Source organism: Pristis pectinata, chromosome 5 (genome assembly GCF_009764475.1).
Source record: "Pristis pectinata isolate sPriPec2 chromosome 5, sPriPec2.1.pri, whole genome shotgun sequence".
In the NCBI taxonomy this organism is placed as follows: Eukaryota; Metazoa; Chordata; class Chondrichthyes; order Rhinopristiformes; family Pristidae; genus Pristis; species Pristis pectinata.
Window position 1 is genome coordinate 82,493,580 of NC_067409.1, and position 23,826 is coordinate 82,517,405.

At 39.3% G+C, this 23,826-nt stretch overlaps 2 protein-coding genes and 1 long non-coding RNA gene across 4 annotated transcripts; 1 reads left to right on the forward strand and 2 right to left on the reverse strand.

Annotated features, from left to right (window-relative positions):
* Positions 1 to 862: 862 nt before the first annotated feature.
* c5h6orf62 (chromosome 5 C6orf62 homolog) lies at positions 863 to 10,294 on the reverse strand. 2 transcript variants are annotated; one of them, XM_052016297.1, is made up of 6 exons: positions 9,975 to 10,294; positions 8,844 to 9,747; positions 6,214 to 6,390; positions 4,546 to 4,671; positions 3,638 to 3,772; positions 863 to 2,232 (listed from the first exon to the last, which is right to left on the reverse strand). In XM_052016297.1, exons 2-6 carry the CDS (start codon positions 8,970 to 8,972, stop codon positions 2,107 to 2,109), a joined length of 693 nt encoding a protein of 230 aa, XP_051872257.1. In that variant the 5' UTR covers positions 8,973 to 9,747; positions 9,975 to 10,294; the 3' UTR covers positions 863 to 2,106. The 2 variants fall into 2 exon arrangements, with proteins under 2 accessions (XP_051872257.1, XP_051872256.1); XM_052016296.1 differs by having other exon boundaries at positions 8,844 to 10,282.
* Positions 10,295 to 12,959: 2,665 nt separating this feature from the next.
* On the reverse strand, positions 12,960 to 14,878 carry LOC127570601 (uncharacterized). Its single transcript, XR_007956372.1, has 2 exons — positions 14,717 to 14,878; positions 12,960 to 13,920 (listed from the first exon to the last, which is right to left on the reverse strand). It is a non-coding gene; the product is annotated as an uncharacterized LOC127570601 (long non-coding RNA).
* gmnn (geminin DNA replication inhibitor) lies at positions 14,447 to 23,505 on the forward strand. Its single transcript, XM_052016295.1, has 7 exons — positions 14,447 to 14,549; positions 16,453 to 16,517; positions 20,105 to 20,206; positions 20,568 to 20,727; positions 20,825 to 20,907; positions 20,995 to 21,105; positions 22,879 to 23,505. Exons 2-7 carry the CDS (start codon positions 16,461 to 16,463, stop codon positions 23,107 to 23,109), a joined length of 744 nt encoding a protein of 247 aa, XP_051872255.1. The 5' UTR covers positions 14,447 to 14,549; positions 16,453 to 16,460; the 3' UTR covers positions 23,110 to 23,505.
* The last annotated feature ends 321 nt before the right edge of the window (positions 23,506 to 23,826 follow it).

A 23,826-nucleotide genomic window follows, 5' to 3' on the forward strand; every position in this document is an offset into this window, starting at 1 on the left:
AACGTTTAAAACCATAGTGTTGAATTTCAGAAGTAACTTGAATTTGCATTTTGGTTATTGCTCCAATGCAACTTGTTCCATTCCTCGAGGGTTCTTTCCTCAAATCTAATAATGATGCTACATTTATTCTAATTATATAAACGCAGGAGTATGAGAAAATGAACATGGGAATTTAAGAACCTAAGTGAATAGTGAGAATAGTGAAAGATTAGCAGATTGGATCCGTAATCTGAAAATCCAACCATCTGTTCCAATGGATCCTTGGAAGATGTTGCAGTATAGAAAGACTCGTATGGCTAATCCCCCACAATGGAAGCAGGAGCCCACAGGAAATTACTGAGTCACAGCCACCCTATTCCTGGAGGAGATGATCTAATGCCACGTCACCACGAACCAATTCTTCATGGTTTGTGAGATTTGAGATTGATTCCATTTCTTAGTTTTCCTCAACTGCCCAAAACTAATACCAGTATTATTCAGTAAAACAAGGATATCAATAGCATGTGGTGTTAAACCAGAAGATATGTGATTAGACCAGTTGAAATATCTCCCACAGTGATGTTACCAATACTATATAAGAGTAGTTAAGAGTACTAAAAAAATCTTTACGGGTAGCTAACAAGAAAAATTTTCATCCAGCCTGACCTGGATTCTTGATGCAGATCTAATTGCTGCCTGCATTCAATCACCTGGAGGGCTTTATACTTGGTGGGATTTACACTGGTAAGGGGTTCTTAATACATTTTCTGGTGTGGAACAGCAGGCATTTTTGTTTTTACTCAAAGAAGCATCAACTCTAGAAGTATTGTAATGTTGCATACTTACAATTACAGTATGTTGAATGATAAAAAACAATTCTGAGTATGGAGTAAAGATTTATTTTCATTTTCCCAATTTCAACAGAAGGTGAATACAAATTTGCTACTGATTAGCACTGTTCTTAACTGAAGTGGCAGGCATGCATAAATAACCCCAGAAAGCTCAAAATTCTTACAGCTCCAGAGAAATGCTTTTCTCCCCCTCTGATTCTTTTCGGCAGCCTGCCTCGCATTAATTGCACAAGTTCAAAATCAAGTCTTACAAGTAATGCCCTTAATAACCCAATTGAAACACTCCAGAAGATTTTTTAAAGAAGCAATTTTAGGTGCATTTTCTTGAATGCAAGTATGGTATTTCTTCATTATTTTATTATCTTTACACAGTTGTATCAGCAACCAGCATATTTTTACACCGTCAAAAACTTTCTACCTTCATTTGTTTTTAGTCCCAATCTCCCCTTCTAGGTAAATAAGCTACTTCAGCTACAGGAAGGCTTTTTAAAATTCCAGTAACATTGAACTTCAGTGACAATCTTGTAGCTGTTTCGCTACTTTAGACTCCAGTTATTTGCTGAGTCTACCCATTATTAACCTGCTAAAATCTCCCCAAAGAATAGAAGAAAAACTCCTTTGTACATTTATATAGCAACTTAGGGAATGAGATCCAAAAAGAACATGCCAGCAAACTCAAATGTAGACCATATGGTTATGACAGCCTACATTACACAGATACCAAAATGGGTACATTTATATTTCTCCCCCTGCTACTTCTTTCAGTTGCTTGCCATCCTCTTATGAACAGTATGTGCCCAATAGCTATGCATGTCAGGACCATGTGTTATTGAGGTTTAAAGCCCTTCATTCGTACAATACATCCAAGTTGAATCCTTTAATTGATGAAATCTTTATCAAATGCAGAACTCACCCAAGATTACATCTTAAAACAATGCAGAGCATCAGGTTACATAACCAGCACAAATCAGATTAATCATGTACTTTTCAGGTATGTACGCAGTGCACAACAATCTTCAAATTTCACCTTTGTTTTCCATGTGGAGCTGACAATGCAGATCTAAGTAGCCTATTGGTGAATGTGCAGGCAGTAATTTAAAAAAAAGTAAAGTTCTGAGCTATGCATGACTAGAAAGAAAATTTCATGTGGAGTATGCTTTGTAACAGACTGTTCTTTTCACGAGTGGATAATCATCTTAAACTCAGGAATAAAGATGAAATACAAGTTCACTGTTGTTGACTCTTTTGGTTTTCCCTATATTGCTGGCCGATGCCCCTAATCTGGCATGTAGGGACGGAGGTGGTCCTCAATGGTTCCAACTCCCCAGTGGGTGAGCTGATCCTGTGGCAGGTAAAGACAGACACTGCATAACTTGAAAATTATGGCCTTGGTTTTTGGAGTCTGCAAAATAAAATGACACCTTCGTTGTTCACCATCATACAAAATAAATCATAAGCTGTAATGTAGCTGCGCAATAAATAAAAAGCAAAACTTGGAAGTACTTTAAAAATGAGATTTCAGAAGTCAATGCATTAATGCACGTCTTCAAAGGTGGCGTATTTTCAATGTCACATATACCATGCTTACTCAAATTTGGTATGGCAAGGTCTTTTTTAAATAGCCATACATAAGGAGACATCTAAAGTTTGTGATTTTGACCTTCCAGTGATGGAATTTAAGTTATTAATATGTCAAATTTTTCAAATGGGACAAGTTATCATGCAAATCTATTAGAGACATGAAAAGTAGCTTTCTTTACTGCTCTGGATAGCAAGAGCAAGGCCTGAGGGTGAAGAATACTGTACCACCTGTGGCCTGCAAATCCCAAGCTTTACTGTACCAGTGTGATCAGAAACTAAAGCTCTATCCATGGAGGACAAAAAAACGGAAAGGTAAAGGGAGGGAAGAGAAATTTAAATTAGTTACAACCAAGCCTGTTTTATCCAAATCAAACTATGCCTACTCTTTAAACATAGCTCACAAAACTGTTGATCTATGATATTTGGTTTGTCTCTACTCAAACATACAGAACACTCATACATTCAAAAATATTGCAAGCCCTCAGTCTTTCCTCAGGGTTTGTAAATAGCATGCAGGCCACAAACCTTAAATTAAATTTAAAAACAAAAGTAGGTCCAACCTATTTGAATTAATGCAATAGCACTGTTTATGGCAATTCCTATTTGATTTTGAAATTTGCTTTGTAATTGCTAGATATACAGTATCTACATTACAGTGAATTCATGCAGTGAAGAATTTGGTTTAAAATTCCTTCCAGTATAATTAGTTCTTCCCACCACTTGAGGCATCCTTCACACCAATTTGTTTCCACAAACTGAGGAGATGTTGCACTTTAAATCTTTGGAATACTCCTGACAGAGTTTCATCACTGCTCTGACATTTTTCTCAATCTTTTATGCCACAATCTTATGCCTAACCTCCCATGGGGTGTAGCTGATCTTCAGAAGTAATGAAAAACCCTTCAACCTAGAGCAACCGGACTTCAGAAACAGTATCACAAGGGCCTCAGTACACAGATGACACTTATGCACAGATGCCAAGCTGCAAGACATTGACTCGTTCACCAAAGCACAAGTATGGCAGTCATTGTATACAATAGTGCACAGTCCACAAAGTATTATTTCAAGAATTCAAAGCAATATGAAATTAGCAGCAAGAAAGGCAAAAAGAATCATGTGAATATCAATAGCATTAAAATCAATGGCAATTTTCACATTTTCTCAACCAAACAGAAGATGGGACCAGATACGATTAGGAAAAAATAAAGGCTCGCAGTTATATTCACCTGCAAGTGCTGACGATTAATGAACAGAAAGATGGACTGGGTAGGGTTGTTTACGATGAGTCCTGCCTTATCCTTCCGGCTAAGTAAGTGCAGAAACTGTTTCTCATAATCGCCATGATGAAACTCAAACTTGGCCTGCATAAACAGCAAGTACTTTCAAATATTAGAAAACAAGATTTGTTGCTTAATTACATGTTCAGCAAGAACTCAGTAAATATCTGCCCAGATCAGGAAGATCTGCAGTTTTATTCCTTTTAAGTTTACTAGATGCAGAAGTTTTATAATAGATCTTAGTATTTTTGCTCGGATTTGACAGGACCCCTGCTGTCAGTCCCCATCCAACATCCTCACTATAAGTGTTTGTGGATTAGACAACCGAAGGGCTAGGTTTAGTTCTGAAGTACCATAGGCAAATAATGTGCTTCTAATTTATCAACCTTTATGTATAAATAACCTTTTATTGCTGTGCAGTATACACCAGTATACTTATCACAAATGATCTGATTTGCAGTTTGCCAAGCTTGTTGGCAGCTTCTACCTGTGTTGGTTTGGTGATTTGCACCTACAAATATGAACCCTGCAAGGTATCAAGATCGCTAGAGGAAAAAAAACAAGAAAAATAAGACATCCATAAAGGCAAAGTCAAGAACAAAGCCCATCAAGATTTGTCATTATGTAGTTGATAATTGAGTGACACTTGAGTGATACCCATATACTAAGAATTCATTACAATGTCAATCCAAAAATTAAAAATACATCACGTTTGAACAAAACCCAAGATCCATGCAAATCATCAAACCAACACAGAAAGGTAGAAACTGTCAGTATGCTTGGCAAACTGCAAATCAATTATGGTAAGTATACAGAATGAGTTTTGCCCATGTTTATGTACTAATGAGCAACAGTACCTGAACAGGCCTGAAAGGCTCACCATCTGTACCCTTCCACTTGGAGAACAGGAGACAGACCATCTTCTCTATATCATTCCGTGGCCAAAGGATAAAGTCCATCTCCTGTGTACAGCCAATTACATCCTAAAAAAAAAGGTGAATGAGAGAAATTTCAATAGAGACATTCAATGGATTTCATATCAGGAACCACAAGGACATTTCAAAGATTCTGATCTTGTTAAGTCTGCTAACTTCAGTTGTGAGTCAAGAGTTACAAGGTGTTATAGTACAAGGAAGACTAGAAGTCAAAAGCATATGCATTTCCAACAACCACTTCCAGGGTCCACCACTATCCTTTGGTCTAAACAGCTGAAAGCATCTTGTCTTTCAATGCCAGTCTAATGTGGCATAGAGAAAAAAAAATCAATATTCATGAGCAGTTGAAGGTTTAATCCACAAAAATAAGATTTGCTTTCATGAAAATAAATTGATTGTGCCAGATTATCATGTCTACCATAGCCAGGTTTCCTTTGTTGCATAGGATCTTCATCCATGGAACCAACTTTTCTGGGAATCAGTATTGTCTTCCCACAATTAATAGGGATATCTGAACAGCTTTAAAAGCTAATCAGTAAAGCAACATTTACAACCATCTGAAATGAGATGTACAAGAGAATCTAATACAAATATTTTATATAACATTTAAGCATGAATTGATTTAACAAATGAGAAACTGCTGCTATTGAAATTTCAAAGATAATATTTTAACAAAGCAGTTTTGGGAAACACTTATGCATTCATGAAATCTGGCCTGTCAAAGCTCAATCTAAAACCTTCAGTTTTCAGCAAGAAAGTTACACCACCGAAGGTGGTCATTTAGCCTCTCGTGCCATGATAACTCTGAAAGGAGCAACTGTTTTTAACCCAACAACATTGGCTCTAATTTTATGTTCCTCATTCTTGTGTGTGTAAATGAAAATCTCCTAATTAATCCTTAAGAAGTTGTGCCCAATATTTTAAATCTATGAATTGTTATCAAACAGAAGTCCAAGAGAATTTTTATTATCACATTAGAAATTCCAGCTTAAAAACTCCACAAGTTCCAAGGCAAATAATCAGTTCTTCAGTTAAAATTGGACTGCAAGAAACTATTGAAATCTCGAAATTAAAAATTTACATGATGCTGATCAGTAACTTCAATAAAACCAATCACTAGAAAAACTATCAGCCTTAAACAAGATGATTCCATATTAGTATGATGCAAAAACCACAGCATATCAAGATCAACTTTACAGTTAAACCAATAAATTATTAAAAGTGCATAGGCATTAAGGCATCTGACAAAGGGTCTTTGACCTGAAACTTTAACTTTTTCTTTTTCCCCAGATGCTGCCTGACCTTTGAGTATTTCCAAATTTTATATTTCCAGCATTTGGTGTTTTTGATTTAAGACTATCAATGGTTGTTTTGGCTGTTGGCCATTGTGAATACAGGTCATCTATGCCCAAAATACAAACTTTTTCCCTCTTAAGATAAAGGAAGTTGCTGTTTATTAGTTAAACATTTTGATTTTCAGGTTTCTTACTTTTGCATCAATTTACAGCATGCTGTGAGATATTCTATGACTATGAGTCAATCCAAGAACAAACAAACCTTAACCTTTTAAGATTCTACTGAAGTACTTACCCTGCGCATGGATTGGTAGCGGGGTGCGTGAAGCTGCACTACATCCTTCTGCAGCAGCTCAATGGAACTATCCAGGGAGTAACTGGACTCCCGTACACCTTTGAGGATATTTTCTTCATAGTTATTGGTCATAACTGGTACCACTTCAGCCACTTCGAATAGTGCCGACTTTTTCTTCTTAAAATCAGAATATCAGAATCATAATTCTTGACATACAGCATTTTTTATCTATGCTATTTTACTTCTATTAAATTATTACTACGAAGTTGAATTTCTCCGACAAGATTTATAATATTTTGATTCAACAACACCCAAACAATTGGCTCTATTTGGAAAGGAATGAAATTCACATTTAGGATGCAAGCTCTTCATTTCTAAGGCTAATGAGAACAGGGACTATACAAGCTGTTCCAATCATGTACAAAATGGTAATTTCCGAAGTGAAACTTCTGAAATGTAGGAAAAACAATTCTGAAGTGTAGAAAGAAAAAATAAATTAAAACAAAAAATTAGTTTTTTCTAAAAATTCAAATTGAGAAAAGGAACACCTAAGAAACAAAATTGTTAAATCGTCGTTAAACAGAAATAGTTTTCACACAAGTTTAAATAAGCTATATTAAAACTATAATGCAAATAAGCATGAATGTAAACAAACCACCTTCAAAAACAACCAAATTTCATTATCAGGAGACAGTCAAACAGGATTAATGTAATGAAAAAGTAACAAATTAATCAAATGTTGTGTTCAAGGAGGAATGGAATGAGCATCCTAACTTAACTAGTCCATGTTAGGGTATCTTTCACATGGATAGCAGTACTATTACTAAGTGCCAATTCCATTCCCATATTGCTTAATTTCCCTTTAACTACCTACTGATGGCTATTAAAAACTCTGATGTGACCTTCGACTCAATATTTAGATCATAGCTTCAAGGGAGCAGACGCCTAATCAGAAGCTGCCTGCAGGAGTCCAATCCCATCAGTACATTCTTTCCTTGAGCAGATCTCCATGAAAACATTGTCAACCACAGATCCCAACTGTTGATTTGGTAAATGATTCTGAAAATAAGATATTGATAAATGACACAGCAACAATTCTGGGGCATTGATAGCTAGCAGAAGTGAGCGCAACGTTGATCAAAAAGGTGGGATTAGTCATGGTAGTCATTTTCAGGATCACAAATGAAGCTCATTCAATTGATAAACATGTTTTCTGTGGACAAGTTGACACTTTACCCCACACTGTAAATATAAAGCAACTAAAGCTTCATATCCTCTTCAAAATGACAGTGCAAATCTAATTTTTGAGGGAAGCAGAGTAAGAATCTATGGAAGGGTTAATTGTCCACTACCTTGTGTGTTATCTTAAGCTTGGTTTCTAAAGTGCTAAAGAAATTCTGTATAACGCTTAAGTTTATTAGAAAGAGACTTTACGGAGTAATCAGCTTTCCAGAAGTCTGCTCACATCAGAACAGCATAAAATCAAAACACAGGAGGCCTGTTGGCTCTTTTTATGTCCATGCTGGGTATCCTGCAGCGAATGACTCACCAAGGTCTTTCCACCATCTGCAAGGCACAAGTCGGTGATGTGATGGAATACTCTCCACCTGCCAGATAAATGCAGTTCCAACAATACTCATCCACGATTATTCTAGGTTTAAATTTGTGCCACCTGGTTTTCTCTTCAGTAAGGGATATAGGTACTTCCAATTCACTCCATCCAAAGCCCTCAATTTTACATACCTCTTAGTCTCCCCTTAGCCTCTACAGTTGTAGAGAAAATAACCCGAACCTATCCAATCTTATTATCTATCCTATTAGCAACAATTTTCCAGTCCTGGCAACATCTTTTCAAATCTTATTGATCTCTCCAGTGTAAACACATTTTCCATCATTGTTGTGACCAGAACTGTACACAATACTAAATATTGTTCTAGTATCACTGCTAGATGTTCTGTGCCTAAAGGAAGGCATCCCATCTGCCTTTGTAACCCCAGCTATAGTCTGCGGACATGCATCCCAAGATCACTGTTTCTCCACACCTGAGTGTCATCCCATATGTGCATTCCCTTGTTGCAGTTTCACAAACACATTTTCTCACATTCCTCTAGATTAAATTCTATTTGCCACTTTTCTATCCAGCTAACCAGACCAACTATATCTTCCTGCTTTCCTCCTTGCCGTCAACCACTGCCAGTTTTTCTACTGTCTGCAACTTTATCATGCCTGCTACATAGAAGCCCAAGTGATTAATACATAAATTACAAAAAGCAAAGGACCTGTGGTATTCCACAGGCACAAGAATACCATCAACCATTACCTTTGTTTTTCACCAAGCCAATTATGGATCCAATTTGCCATCAATCCCATTTGACCTACCTGCCAAGTGGGACCTTGTCAAAAGCCTTGCTCCACTTCTGGTCACTCCGCTGTAGAACAGGTACAGCTTCAGCCAATGTTAATGTGGTGCTGCTTCACTGAACTTCAACTACAGCTATCCAGCAACTGCCCTGTAAATACACTATAAACCATCTTCTCGTTCCACATGTAACAATTCCACACCTGGTGAATAAAGCATTCTACATTTCACCTTTGACAAATGCGTCAAGAAAGATAAAATAAAATCTTACCTTATCTTTGAATACAAAGGCAATGTACATCTTGAAATCAAACTGATCTGCCAGAGATTCTTTCTTCTTTCTAAGTTGAGCACGCAGTCGATTTAAAGTCTGGTTCTTCCGAGAGTGTGGGTCACCCATTTTGTTTAGGTGTGTGTCAACCCTCTATTTAGTTTACGAAAAACTGACAGAATCTAACATGGGCAATTTCTCTCAAAAGAAAACAGCACAACAGAACATGTCTGGTAGCACTAACTTAAAAAATAACTACCACAACTACTAGTCCAGAAACTCTAAAACTGTGTTGTGCAAAAACTTAGGATAAATGTTGGCCAGAGTCCAGTCATGATAGCAGCCCCTATATATCACATCAGAGCCCCTATGGTCACATCAGAGTGCAGGGAATTAAACTCACTTTTTAATTCACATTAACAAAACCTACAAACCAAAGCAATCCAAATTAGAGCTAAATTTTAACCCGTTGAACTAAAACTAGATTACAATGATGGATACCAATGGATCTAACCAACAAATTAAACACCTAACTGTAATTCATGTGTGCCCAAGGATGACACAGAAATGATGCAGCCAGATCCCATGTTTACATACAAGCCAGGTTTTTGCCTTTTTACACAAAAAACAGCCTGAAAAGTCTACCTGCAGCCTCTGACACAGTTGTCTTCAAACATATTGGAGTAGGTGATTGTATTTTTTTTTCCTTTTTAGTTTTTGCTTTAAGGACAGACAATACAAGAGAAAGAGGATTGCACTGGCACATCAACTACATGGCGCGGCTCATTGGCACATGGGCAGAAACAAACAAAATACCAAGCAAAGGGCATTTCTGACTTTATCAAAGACTCGGGTTCAATCAACACCATGGTGGCAAACCTTTACCCGGTTTCCTGACATCGCCCTACACAAAGAAAACAAAAAAAGATTAAATCACTTGTTTATCATGTTTGCTTCTTTCGATCCGCTCACAGGGTCAACTGTTGGGAGTTTCTGCTGCGTCCCCTTTTGATTGTTTTGGTTTTCTACCCTTAACTCCTTCCCTAAGCTGTTTATATTGAATATATATATATATATTGCAAACCAACGCTCACTGTCACTCCCCGCCCATGTCAAGAAGAGACCACGAACCCGGTCAAACCCGTCAGTGTGAGCGAGCCGCGCTCTCTGCGCTCCCGGTCGCCCATAGTCTTAAAGCGGGCTCCTGGCGTGAGAAAACCGCACAAAGCAGCCGCCTTTGGCTCGGGTGCTGCAGCCCGCCCGCCTGCTCTCTCGCTCTCTCTCACTGCCCCTCGCACAATGTCGGCTGCGACGCCTCCAGGCTGCCCCCGCTAACTCTGGCCTCTGCCTCTGCCTGTCGGCCCGGGCCGCCGCTCAACTCCTTGCCCTCCCGCCAGACGACAGCAAGCAAGCCCGCCGCCGCCTCCACACCAGCGCAAGATGGCTGCTCTGACGTCACAACCCACTCACCCCCCCAATAAAGAAGCATTTTTTTAAAACCCGTACGTTGCATCTAATTGAACATTTCAAGGTCTTTAAACATCTCTATATTATTTTTCTTTTTTCAAATCTTAGCTTAGTTTCAAACTATGTAAACATGTTTGTGTACGTCACCACACATCACGTGGTCTGTTCCCTATGACCCTCCCCTCCCCTCCCAAGTGTAAATGTCCGTTTAACTTTTTGAGGCAGATTCTGCTGTAAATGTTCCCAATCTCTTTTTTTGAGAATAAGTATTTTATTGGAAACGTGTCTCGTTATGAAAAAGTTGTTACGAAAGCCTCTAGTAAATTTATGAGAGGAAAATATAGTTATTCCACTTCATGATGGCAACATGCAGAATTATAAAGAGATGTTTAACTTAATTTTGGATGTTTAAATAAATATGCAGTAAAAGAATCCCTCCCTGATTTACTGATCAGTCATAGATATAATTACTTAGGAATTTCATTTTAAGTACATGAACTATACTAGACCTCAGACTTGAAAATCCACAGAAGTCCTTTTTTAAAAAAAAGTTCCAATGCAAAATTTCCTTTTAATTTTATAATAGAGGAAGTTAACATTGCTTTACAAAACATTTACAGCAGAATTCAACTGAAGGTACAAGTTTAGTTAAATTACAAATAATATAATCCACACTCGAAGCCAGAAGGCAGTAGATCAGTTCAGGAGAGAAGAATAGATTTAATGTTTCAGATCAACGTCTTTTTAGAAGAACAGAAAAAGGTTAGAAATGTGATAGGTTTCAAACAAGTGCAAAGCATACCTATAAAAGGTGGGAGCAGAAGTACAAAAGGGAAGGTCCACGGTAGGGCAGAGGACAATCAGTCTGATGCCTTTAATTTGATATTGAACCTGGATAACACCTAATTGTCTTCACGATGACTTATTGCAAATTGCCTCCTGAAGCTGCCAAAGATATGCCAGTGGCTGTTGAATCCATCCATTCAGCTTGTTCATTGATCTTCTGTATCTTTCCATTTTACCTGACATGATCAACCTAGCTACTCCATTGCTGTGTGGCTGTTAAGTCTGTGCTTTTCTCATGCCTCACATCAGTGCCATCCAGAAGATGATAATGGTCCTCCAAGCACACCAAATTCCTTCACATATGTACTTGAAGAATCAAACAACTATTGCCTCATACAGAATGCAATCCCACAGCTCCCATTGCATCAAGCCCATACTTCACATCTCTAAACTCAATGTTGAGGGCCTATCAGCAGCTAAACACCACCAAATCAACCTTTTGCTCATCAGCACGCTATGAATGTTATCTGTATACAAGAAACTCACATTTCCTCTAGCGAATATAACTGATACAAGATAAATTACTTCAACCCAATATTCTCATACTGCACATCCATGCCACAAGTGCTCCAGTCAGTACTGAAATCACAGCCTATCCGTCATCCTGCAAGTATTGCCAAGTCATTAACAGTGGTGCAAGTGACAGTCTTAGTGTTAATTGGGGTTGAAACATTGCTCTGTTTTCACTGAACCCAGCTACCTACAGCAAATCATACAGAATGGGACTACAGAGTGGCTAATACTGATAGGATACAACTTGTAGACTGGTCCTCAGAAAATGAGCAAGACCTTGTCCATGACAGTTCTCCAGATGGACTCACAGCTATTCACCCAAACACAACAGGGTTACCTCAACAGAAGGAACCCATAGCCAGCATTGCACCAATTCTTGCACAGCATCCTACAGAGGCAGCATAAACCCTCACTGATCCATACTGGATTTCAGTTACCAATCATCATATCCACACAGAACTAGTTAAACCTCCCTAAAGCCAATTGAGAAGAATGAGGCAAGGCAGAGGAATAGACCATTGTAAGGATACCACCCATCACATCCTGAAGGAGCAGCCCATGATTACTGCCCTGTACATAGCCCTGCCTTGAAAAGGATGGTGCCTCTCTGCTCAAGCAGTACAAGTCAACTGGTGACCTGGCCATGGCTGACCATCTGAAATAATCTCTTTCCTGTTCTCACTCTGCCAGATGAGAAGACAGAACGAAGTCCTGGACTTTATCCACTGAAGCTGGAAATGCTGGACTTTACTTTGTCACCTTGGAGCTGCTCAGTGTCCAATGACATCAAGTTGCTTTTCTGTGAATGCTGACCAATTAGCAATCTAACTGCTTCATAAGAAGCACCCTAGAAAAAGGAAAGAGTGAAATCCTGAGAGTAGAAAGTCTTTCAAAGGCAAAGCTCATCTTGACCCTTTCACACGTAACATCAAGTCTAGTACCATCACTGACTACAATAGTATCTTTCCTGAATTTCTGAAACATCTTGGTCCACTTCCTCATACTTGACTTGTTCAGTTCTTTGCAAGGTTCACCCATGAAGAAGACTGCCAACAATCTGGCACATGAGAAAAGTTATCTGCTTCCTCATGAAAATCCAAAGCAGGTATCAGGCTACCATCCAATATCACTATTATATGTACATTTGAAGTTACAAGTTCATCTCATTCTCCAATGAATAACATCAGATGGAGGACGTCTTGAACAGTAAGTAGGCTCTAAGATGGTTAAAGCACAAGACCAAGTACTTACACAGATCGTATTTACCAAAAATAAACTTAAAACAATCGCCATGTTTCTTGACCACTACAGCAGTCAAAGTGGAGTTTATTGTCATACGTACAAATACATGCATGCACAGGTACAAAGAAAAACTTACTTGCAATAGCATCACAGACACATAGCATCAGGTACACAACATTCACAAGAAAAATATAAACATAAAAACAAGTATCAAGAGTCCTTCTCCAATAGTTTATTGATGTAATTGAAACACTTCTCAAAGGCAGATATTTCCAGGTGACCCTGAATGAGAAAACTGGTTCTTGGAATAAACAAAGAATGGATTGTCCTCATTCTGACCCCAACCCTGTTCAATCTCTATGCCAAATAAACTTGCCACCAGCTCAGTCACTGAAGATTATCTCTGTAATATTGGTATTGGTTTATTATTGTCACTTGTACCGAAGTACAGTGAAAAGCTTGTCTTACAAACCGATCACACAGGTCAATTCATTACACAGTACAGTTACATTGAGTTAATACAAAGTGCATTGAAGTAGTACAAGTAAAAACAATAACAGTACAGAGTAAAGTGTCACAGCTACAGAGAAAGTGCAGTGCAATAAGGTGCAAGGTCACAACAAGGTAGATGGTGAGGTCAGAGTCCATCTCATCGTATAAGGGAACCGTTCAATAGTCTTATCACAGTGGGGAAGAAGCTGTCCTTAAGTCTGGTGGTACATGCCCTCAGGCTCCTGTATCGTCTACCCGATGGAAGAGAAGAGAGAATGTCCCGGGTGGGTGGGGTTTTTGATCATGCTGGCTGCTACACCAAGACAACGAGAGGTAAAGACGGAGTCCAAGGAGGGGAGACTGATGTCCATAATGCGCTGGGCTGTGTCCACAACTCTCTACAGCTTCTCGCGGTCCTGGGCAGACCAGTTGCCGTACCAAGCCGTGATACATCCAGATAATAGACAAACGCTATGGATCACAGTCCTTACCCTTTCCTGAACTGGGTAAGAATCAGCTGCAAAGATAGCAGATGGCTGTTACACCAACACCAGCAATGTAGCCGATCATGCAGGAAAATTCAATTTTGTTTTTGCACATATCATTATATGCATTTAAGTAGCATAATAAACAGACAAGCGAAACAGAGATTAGAGGGCTCCAAAAGAAATGCTGGAATATTCCTCCCACCCAACTCCCATGCTGTTTATGCCCAAAACAGCAGTGAACTCGCACGGCCATTCACACTGCGCATGCTCGCACATCCCACCGGGAATCACCCGGTTTAAATTGTCCGCGCGAGCGCCTGCGTCACTGTCGCGTGACCCACGGCGCGCTCTCTCTCTCTTCCCCCCGCCCCCGCCGCCGTTCGTTTGAATGTTCTTCTCAGCCAAATATTCGCGCCGCCCACACCCTTGTGTCTTGCGGTGTTTTCCTGTTGGGAGCAAGGACGGATTCGGGAGAGAATGGTCCTTCATCTCTCGCCACAGCCCTCCACCCACAATGCCCTCCGCTGGGCCCCGCCTCCCTCCCCGCGCGCGCGTCACGTGACCGGGAGATATTTTAAGCTCGAGCCGAAGGCGCCAAGGAGAACCGCCGGGAGGAGCGCGCGGCAGCCGGGGCTCGCGGTCTGACGCGCGGCGGGGGGTGAGTGGCCGGTGACTGGGCGGCCGCAGGCGGGAAGGGAGGGAGAGTGAGTGACCGGCCGGCAGCAGGCGGGGGTTTGGGGAGCCGCTTTGGCTTGGTTTCGGGATGTACCCAATCCCCACACCACCACACCCCCCCCCCAAGGGAGGGTTGCGGGTCCCGCTCACCAGGCCCCGTGGCGCGGCGGGTCCCGTCCCGTCTGATCGCGGTGCGGCTGTCCGATTCCGGCCATGTCGTGTTGGTGGGCTAGGGCTGGCCTCCCGGTGTGTGAGCCCTGCGACGGATCGGATTGCAAGGGCTCTGTCTTCCACTTGTCCTGAGTCGCTGGCCAAGACCACCCCCCACCAAAAAAAAACAAAGCTCCGGTTTGCACAGACCACCACACCTGTGCTCGCTGTTGCAATCGGCGTAGATTTTGCTTTGAGTCCATGTAACACGGTTTATTACCGCTGTTATTGTTTGGCCGTAGCCAATGCTGTGCGCATCACCTATTGAATCGGCATACAATTAGACGTCCGAATTGGATGGGGTTTGAGCACTAGGTAGCTGTGTTGAGGGATACGTGAAAGGGATCGTAATAATTCACTATCCCAATCCGGGCCCATCTCAATTCGACACTTTTAGAACTGCTGGCTCCGTAGACGTCTTCCCTGATGCATTAAAATTGTCAAGTTGATACATGTTTTAAGCTTTGCTAACATTTTGATCATGTTTTCTCCCTACTTACAATTGATTGTAGTATAGCATGCTTGTTGCTGCTGTTCCTTTGTTCTTTCGTAATGAAACTTTCCCTCCAAACGAAGTTTCCATCTGAGGCTATATTGTGCACATCCTGGCATATCAGTGCAAAACATTAGTTTCCTGGCTTACTCTTGAATTGCTCTGTATTTTTAAAACTCAAAATTGAAGGATGTTTTGAATGCGTCAATTTGTGCATCAAGTGCAGCTGGTAGTGTTGGGGTACAAAGCTGCTATTCAATCTAAACAATATGCTGTCATGTCTTTATCATTTGATTTCTGTGATCAGTGTGACATTTCATCTTTTGAGTTATTCCCTGAAAAGCTAAGTAATTGGTGTCAAATTACAATGGATCTGTCCCTGAACTTTCAGTCACTGGTACCTGGTTAGTGATTGGCCAAGGCAACTTTTGACCATTTTATAAGCCCAGCTGTAGTTGAAATGTTGGTCTGAGCATTGGGAGGATGGTGTTAGAAACCATTGCACTATATCCTTTGGGGCCTTAAAGGTGTAAAACTGATTGCAAAGTGAGTAGTTTTGCCTTAATTTTGAACTGTTTGTGGTAAAACCAGTTTTTCCAGAAAAAGAACTGTGGTCAACCATTGCAATGTTCAATTTACTTAACCTTTTATAACCCTGGACTTGGAAGTACTTGTACCTCGTACACCTCTTGAGTCCCTGATTGATTGAAGCTATATGATTTATAAATAATGGGATTGATTGCAGAGTGTATGAAAAGTATGGAATTCTATTCTGTAGTGCACACACTTTTATACTTTAAAAGAGTCCTGTCATTTTTGAAATGCTTTGCAAGCATCTCAATTATAAATGTAACACTCATTTACCTCAAGTATGGCCATAAGCTTGCAGTCTTCTTGAAGCCCAACCTAGCATAACTTCCTCAAGATGAGAAATTAGGCTCAAGTGATGAGATAGAGAAAGGGTTGGTCTGGGAGCTGAACCTTAAATAAGAAAATTTAGCATCTCATTACAAATGTTGCTAATAAAGACCTAATGAGGTCTGAAATCAAAATACATTGTAATGAAAGGAGTAAAATTTACCCAAATGTATGGGGATCAAGGGCTATTAGGATGTTTTCCTTGCTATTTAAATGGGCTATATGATTGAATTTCATCTTGGGTTCCTTTTTTTGCCCTCCCTAGGTCTAACAATGACCACAAATATGAAACACAGATTTGATGCTGATAACCCTACACCACCCATAAAGGTAAGTACGGCATTAATGATAACAGTGCTACAATGCAACAGTATGATATATATATATTTGCAATATGGGGTGGCTTGTGGGGAATAAATGAAAATATTCCCACTGGCAAATTTTTCAGCTCCTGTGAATTAATACCCATGTATTTTGCTTTAAATTGGTAATTTGGATTCTACAGTAAATGTCAGGATTTAAGCTGCTTCAAAAGTCAATCTAGTATAATGTACATTAAAAACGTGCTTTAGTGTTAAGGTTATTGTACTTCAGGCACTGTTTTATAAGTGATGGGTTAACTGCTGAAACAGCATTTGTTGGCATATGTTCACCTTGGGAAAAATAACTAAGCTGCATGGTTTAATCTTTAATGATGTCTACACCCTATTGTGTAGCACTTTCCCACGCTTGGTAAGGTGTGCCCTACACCATGGGAGTCATAATCTGTAGTGAAATAACTTTACCGTGGGAATTCTATTACTACACATACACATACAATATAAATTATTTTCCCACGCTTGCAGTGTAATGCATGAATACAGCTAACATCAATCCTAATCATGCCTTTAATCTACCTTTGATTAAACTTCCACCATAAAATAGAAAACAATTATTAAAAAAAAATGAATTGATTCCAACTTTAGTAAATAAAAGCTTTGTACTAGGGTCAGGTACAGTGAGGTGGTGCTCCAGAACAGGGCACTGACTTGGTACCCTCCCCAACTGTAAGGCCTAATGTATTCTGAAGTGTGCAACTTGGTTTGGACTAGACAAGTAAAATCAAAATTGTATTCAGTGGATTGATAACTTTAAAAAGGGACAGGTGCAATGTATGCTATGTTCTTATTTCTGTGGTATTTAAAAATTTGCAACTTTGGAAGATTTGTATTGTTATAACTGCCAAAGGTCCTTCACTTGGATCAAGTTTATAATTCACTCATTGAATGTGATTATTGCTGGTGATGCCAATCTTCCCATCCATAAATGAACTTGGAAAAATTAGGATGAGCTATCTTATAACTGAATTATAAACACTTCTATTACACTTTTAGCAAACCTTCATATTTTAACCCAATGATAAAGGAAAAGCAGTGGTGTTTCTATGTCTAAATTGCACTCCTCCTCCTAGTCGTTCAAGGTTAGCTTGAGTTGTTGAGGAAGTATGAATAGCTATGATTAACTTTGTAGATGTAGCAGAGTGCAAGCATCACTGTTTGAACACAACCCAAGTAACTTTTTCAGAAGGTAGTTAATCACAAATGTGAGCTTGTATGAGCCAGACTAGGTAAATATGGTGGGCTTCTTCGCTATGAATTTAGATGATTGCCGCTGCTGGAGGTAGGCCTTTTGACTTAAAGCTCCCATCTGCCAGAGTAGGATTTGAACTCCTCTCCGTTTTTTATTAGTACAGATTCTACTTTTTCTGATAATTATAGCTCCACTTGGGTGTCAACTCTCACTTGGTGTACTCTTGAATTAGGTTGAGTTCCAAGTCCTAATTCAGATGCTTGAGTGCACAAATCTAGGAAGGCAGATATTTTGGCTTTTGTTTTGAGGTTTGGAATGCAAAAGGAAAATGAGAGATGTGCAGGGCTTTAGAACAATGTGATGTATTGTTTTGATTTCTACATCTAAAGTATATTGTCTTGGAGCCAGTGCAGTGTAGGTGAACTAGATTTAATTCTGGAATGCAAGGTTGCCATAACTCTAGCAATAAGATTTGCCTACAATTTCAGATGTATATAATCTTTGAGGTATACATGATTCTAGGAGGTTGACAAGGTGGATCCAGGAGGTTGTTTCCTCTAGCTGCAGTGTCTCAACCAGGTAGCTCAGTATCAGCATATGGCTGAAACAGGAAACATTGGAATTGTCTGCCTCCAATGCAAACTTTGATTCTAAGGTAAATGGATGATATGGGACCAGGAGGAAGTATCTTGATGTACGCCATCAGTCATGATCTGATTGAATGGCAGAGTTGACAGACCATTGGTCCTCTGTTCTGATTTTCACTTATGTTTTTTATTGGAGTCTTGCTGTGTGCAAATTGGCTGCTGTATATACCACTTAAGCCTTGAGGTGGGTTTGACAGATGTGAAGAGGATGTTTTCTCTTGTGGAAGAATCTAAAACTAGGATCACTAATCAAACAAAAATAAGGGGTGATTTTTTTTCTTGCAGGGATAACTCTTTGGAACAGTGTTAGCAAACTCAGTTTTTAAGGCAGGGCTAGACAATATCTGGTAAGCAAGGAAGTAAGAGGTTACCATGAGTAGATAGGAAGGCAAAGTAAAATTGGTCAGATCCACCATTATCTTAAATGATGGAGCAGGCTTGAGTAGTGGCCTCGTAATTAATGTTTTTATGTAAAATGAACAAACTTCCATTTTTTGGTCTTGAATATTGTATAACAATATCCTCTTATGAATACAGTTGAGCTAATAGTGGCAAATATTGATTTTGGAATTGTTCAGTGGTGACTGTTAAAAGTAGACTTTCAGTAAAGCTTTTATGAATGACCTGTTAAGGTTCAAGTCGACATTTGTCAGCTTGATACTAAGTAGATGGAAAGGAACTGGGTATTAGGTGGGAAGAAGCTCTTGTGAATCTTTATAGCACAGTGTAGAACAAGGCCAAGTGGTGTATTTAGTGCTATGTATTTAATTTGGGGGAGAAAATAAAGTTCCCATTTTCTACCTGTTTGCCACTTTACCCTAACCTTTGCTGTTCCTGTAAGGGTGTTGTATTACTGGTCACTTGTTCAAATTGAAATATTTTCATTTGTCTTGGATACCTTGTGATTTTACTGAAATTTGGAATCTAAACTTTCAGTATTTTGTCTCATCATGGTAATAGGTAGTTCTGTAATAACACTGACAAGTTTATAGCTGGAGTAAAAAAAACCTACAGATGCTAGAAATGATAAATCTTTTATTTCATGGCTTGGGCCATTCAACCAATTGAATCGTTTCTGGCTCGGAACATTCAAATCAGATCCCCACCACCACTTGATCTGAAGTGCAAACAGAATACTGGAAGTACTCCACAGTTCAGGTGGACATGTCAACCAGTTGCTGCTGCATGACCAGGGTTCTTCCAATATTTTTGTTGAATCTAGTGCCTTTGTTACATGGACAAATGCATTAAAAATGTTTTTCAATGGGTTCGTCTTCAAGTCTTTTGTAACAATGTGACTGTGTCTAGTTTTCCTTTCCAACAAACTACCACTCATCCAGGACTGTTCTTGGGGGGGGTCTGTTTTTTTAAAAAAAAAGCTGGACTCTCATAGTTTTGAACCTTGTTTGCTGCTTTGCATACAAGAGGTTCTCTATAATTGCAGTTTGAGTGTTGAACATTTTTTGAGAAAATTATCTATACCTTTAACTTTATCTAGAAGTGGACTTTTATGGAAATGGGTGTCTGCTCATTTGTCTGTAATTGCCATTGAGATTCATTCATGTTGGTGTGATTGGGAAAGAAACTTTAAATCAGTTAATTTTTCAAAACATAATCCTCATCAAGCTTTGCTTGAGCCATGCAAACTTGTCTGATGTATAGGAAATACCATAATTAAATATTCAGCTTTGTTTCTACTAGAATTTCACCAGTGGAGTTGCAAGTAATGTGTCACTGAGACGAACGTTACAAGTAATTCAACCTGTTGCTACTTCAAATCAACTTGTTGGCAGGATAAATGAGGTAAGTTGTGTGTAACTTTCCCTACTTGGTTAATCTAGGTTTGGTATTTAATTTTACTTTCATTGAAATGCTTTGAACAAAGTGGACTTTATTTTCTTTCATACCAAGTTTATGGTCAGATATTGCAAATTGTTATGGGATTATTGCATTTTCACGATGGCAAATAATTTGTATAATTGGCTTTCATTCCCTTTTGGTTTTTACATGTGCTAAAGCAAAAGTATAGGATAAAGCTGATCATTTGCCTGATGAAAGGTCTTAACCCAAAATGTTGACGGTCCATTTCCCTCTTTAGATGCTGCCTGATCCACTGAGTTCCTTCAGCTCCTTTGTGTATTGATCACTTGCACTTGTCTTGCAGTCCCACAAGCAGTCTCCTAAAAGAAAGTACTGGAATGATGATCAACCAAAGAGCTGCAAGAAATCACGCACACAGATCCCTCAAGATGATGCAGAATGCAATAATGAGAACTTGGGAACTGATGGTATGACAAAAGAAGCTTACCAACTTCTTGTTAAGCGTAAGTGTTCTGGTTTTGTAACAGCATTTGAAAATCCAAGCATCTTGGCTTTTAACTTTCCACAGTGAATTAAATCTTAATCATTTGGCATTTGCAGCAAATCCTAGTTCTCTGTACTGGAAGGAGCTGGCAGAAGAGCGGAGGAAAGCCCTCTTCCAGGCTTTGCAAGAAAATGAGAGAGTAAGTACCATTGAGATTTGTCTAGTAATTTGTCTAGTCAAAATACTAATTTGAAAATGATTGAAATATGGTCTTTTGTACTTGTAGTTACACAAAGAAATTGAACTTAAAGATGAAGACATTTTGAAGTTGCAGAAAGAGAACCAAGATTTAATGGAGTTAGCAGAACATGTACAGTACATGGCTGATATGATTGAGGTGAGTAGATTCCTGAATGGGATAGATGGTGAGTCATTATTGTTCACTATTAATAGCCTAGATAAGGAAATTTGGGTGCCTGAGTGGGGGCAGGTACTCTCACACCATTTAAGTATCTAGGTGAGCACTTGAAGGCAATGACCAACTGCTGGTAAATAGGATTAGTATAGATGGATACTTGATGGTCAGGTCAGCTTGGATGTATTGGGCCAAAGAAGCTTTTACTGTATTATGGTTCTGTAATTTCCTGTTCTGGGGAGATTTTCAAACATCTATTTGCAATTTGTGCTGCTGAAATCTCATTGTGCAGTATCCAACTCTCCATTGTGCACATCATACTGGTTCTGTTATCTGTAGTCAAAGAATGCAAGTAAATACTGTCCCCAAGAATCTTCAATAATTTCCCTACCACTGATGCAAGGCTCACTGGCCTATAATTTACTGGTTTGTCCCTGTTTTACAACAGTGACAAAGGAACAGCATTGGCCATCATCTGGCACCTTGGCAATGACTGCAGAAGATACAAGAATGTCCCAAGGCCCCAGCCATCTCTCTCCTTAATTTGTCCACCCCACCTTAATTTTTTTTTCCAAGATGCCCCACACCACTTATTGACATGCCCTAGAACATCAACATGCTCCCTAATTTCACCATTATCCATATCTTTAGTGAATACTAATGTGAAGTACTCATTGAGGACCTTGCCTGCTTCCTCTTGCTCCATGTATAAATTCCTTCAATTGTCCTTAAGTGGACCTATCCTTTCCCTAATTACCCTCTTGCTCCTAATGTGTATAACATGCCTTGGGATTCTCTTTAATCCTACTTGCCAAGGACATGTCCCCCTTTTTACTTTCCTGCTTCCTTTATTCCTTGAGCGCCTTGTTTGATTTCAGCTTCCTCAGCCTAGCATATACTTCCTTTGATTAAACTTGTAATATCTGTTGTCTAAGGTTCCTGAACCTTGCAATCTTTATCTTTCATCCTTGTGAACATGCTGGTCCTGAACTGTAATCAACTGGCCTTTAAAAGATGCCCATGTGCTGGATGCAGATATGCCCTTGCAGCTGCTCCCAGTCCACTTTCTCCAGTTTCTGCCTATACTTGTAATGAGCCTTCCCCCAAGTGAGCACTTTCACCTGAGAACCAGTCTTATCGTTATCCATAACCAACTTAAAATTTAAGATAGCTGTTCCTAAAATGCTCCCCCACTGAAATTTCAATCACCTAGCAAAGCTTATTCCCCAATAAAAGATCTAGTACAGCCCTGTTCATAGTTGGGCAATCTACAAGAAACTTTCCTCAATGCACCCAACAAATTCTGTCCCACCCAAGCCCCTGGTACTATGGGAGTCCCAGTTAATATTGGGGAAGTTAAAATCACCACTACTATAACCTTGTTTTTGCATCTATTCCATGACCAACCTGCATATGTCCTCTTGTTCCTGCTGGCTGAGCTTGTATTATAACCCCATCAGTGATTGCAACTTATTCCAGAGTTCTAACCATATAGCCTCACTGGATGAGTCCTCCAAGATAGTCTTACCTGTTATACTCCATGCATTAAAATAAGTGCACTTCAGACCATTCCTGTTGTGTTAATTATCCTAGCCTTACTGTTTTTCCTATTAGACTTGCTTGACTTGACCTCTACCTTATCAATCACTCCAGCTGCTGACCTACTGCTTTGGTTCTAGTCTGTGTGATGCACCAGTTTAAATCCTCCTGAGTAGCACTATCAAACCTCATGTTTTCTGCACTTTTTCTATACAGAAATTAACTGGACAGAGTGCTGATGAATTCATGCTGGAATCAGAACAGGAAGCTGAGGAAGTGCACGGTTCTGAAGAGTTGGAGCCTGAGTTGCAACAGGAAGCCAAGGAAATGCATGGCCCTGAAGAGTTGAAGTTTGAGTCGCAACAGGAAGCAGAGTCCAAGCTGACTGCACAAGCTGTGGAAGATGAATCTGATGATTGTTCCTGGAGGGAGTCTGAGGAAGATTAGGCACAATCATTTCTTGACTGCTTAAACTGCTGACACCAAAGGGGAGGGAGATTTTATTCCCCTTTTTTCTGGAGAAAAATTCCAGTGATGCTGCAATGAACAATGCCAGTTGTGTGAACTGCCATCCTTGTTATCTCACGTCCTTGTAATCTTGTGGGAAATTTTGTTCTGAGTTGATTGCATGTATGTTACCTTTTGTAGCAATGTAATCACTGTTGTATGTGATGGACAAGGTTATTAAATTTGACTTTGGTATGTAAATGCATTCCAGGAAAGTTGTATATTTAAGAACATGTGCTTTTAGTTGACATTTTAGTATGTACACTGTAATAAATAACTTGTAAAGTTTTTTCATTTCCCCTTGGTATTTGATATTAAATGACTTCCTAATTGACAGTTCTGCAAGTCATTTGCCACTTCCCAAGAAGTATGATATTTATTCTTGTCTCAAATTTTTAATGAGAAATAATTGTGGGAATGCCTGTATTCAAGTATGTAAATAACCATGTCCAATGTGCTGCATCTATGGAGTGGAAGTGAAATTACATTTTTAGTGAAGTGATAAATTATTATAACCTTAAGTAGGGATTGATGTTTATATGGGTAATGTGAAAGATGCGAAAAATCATATGGTGAAATGGGTAGAAAGCAGTCTGCAGATGCAGAATGCCAATAAATCTCATTCCAGCATTATTTCATTTGATATGCTGGTATTCA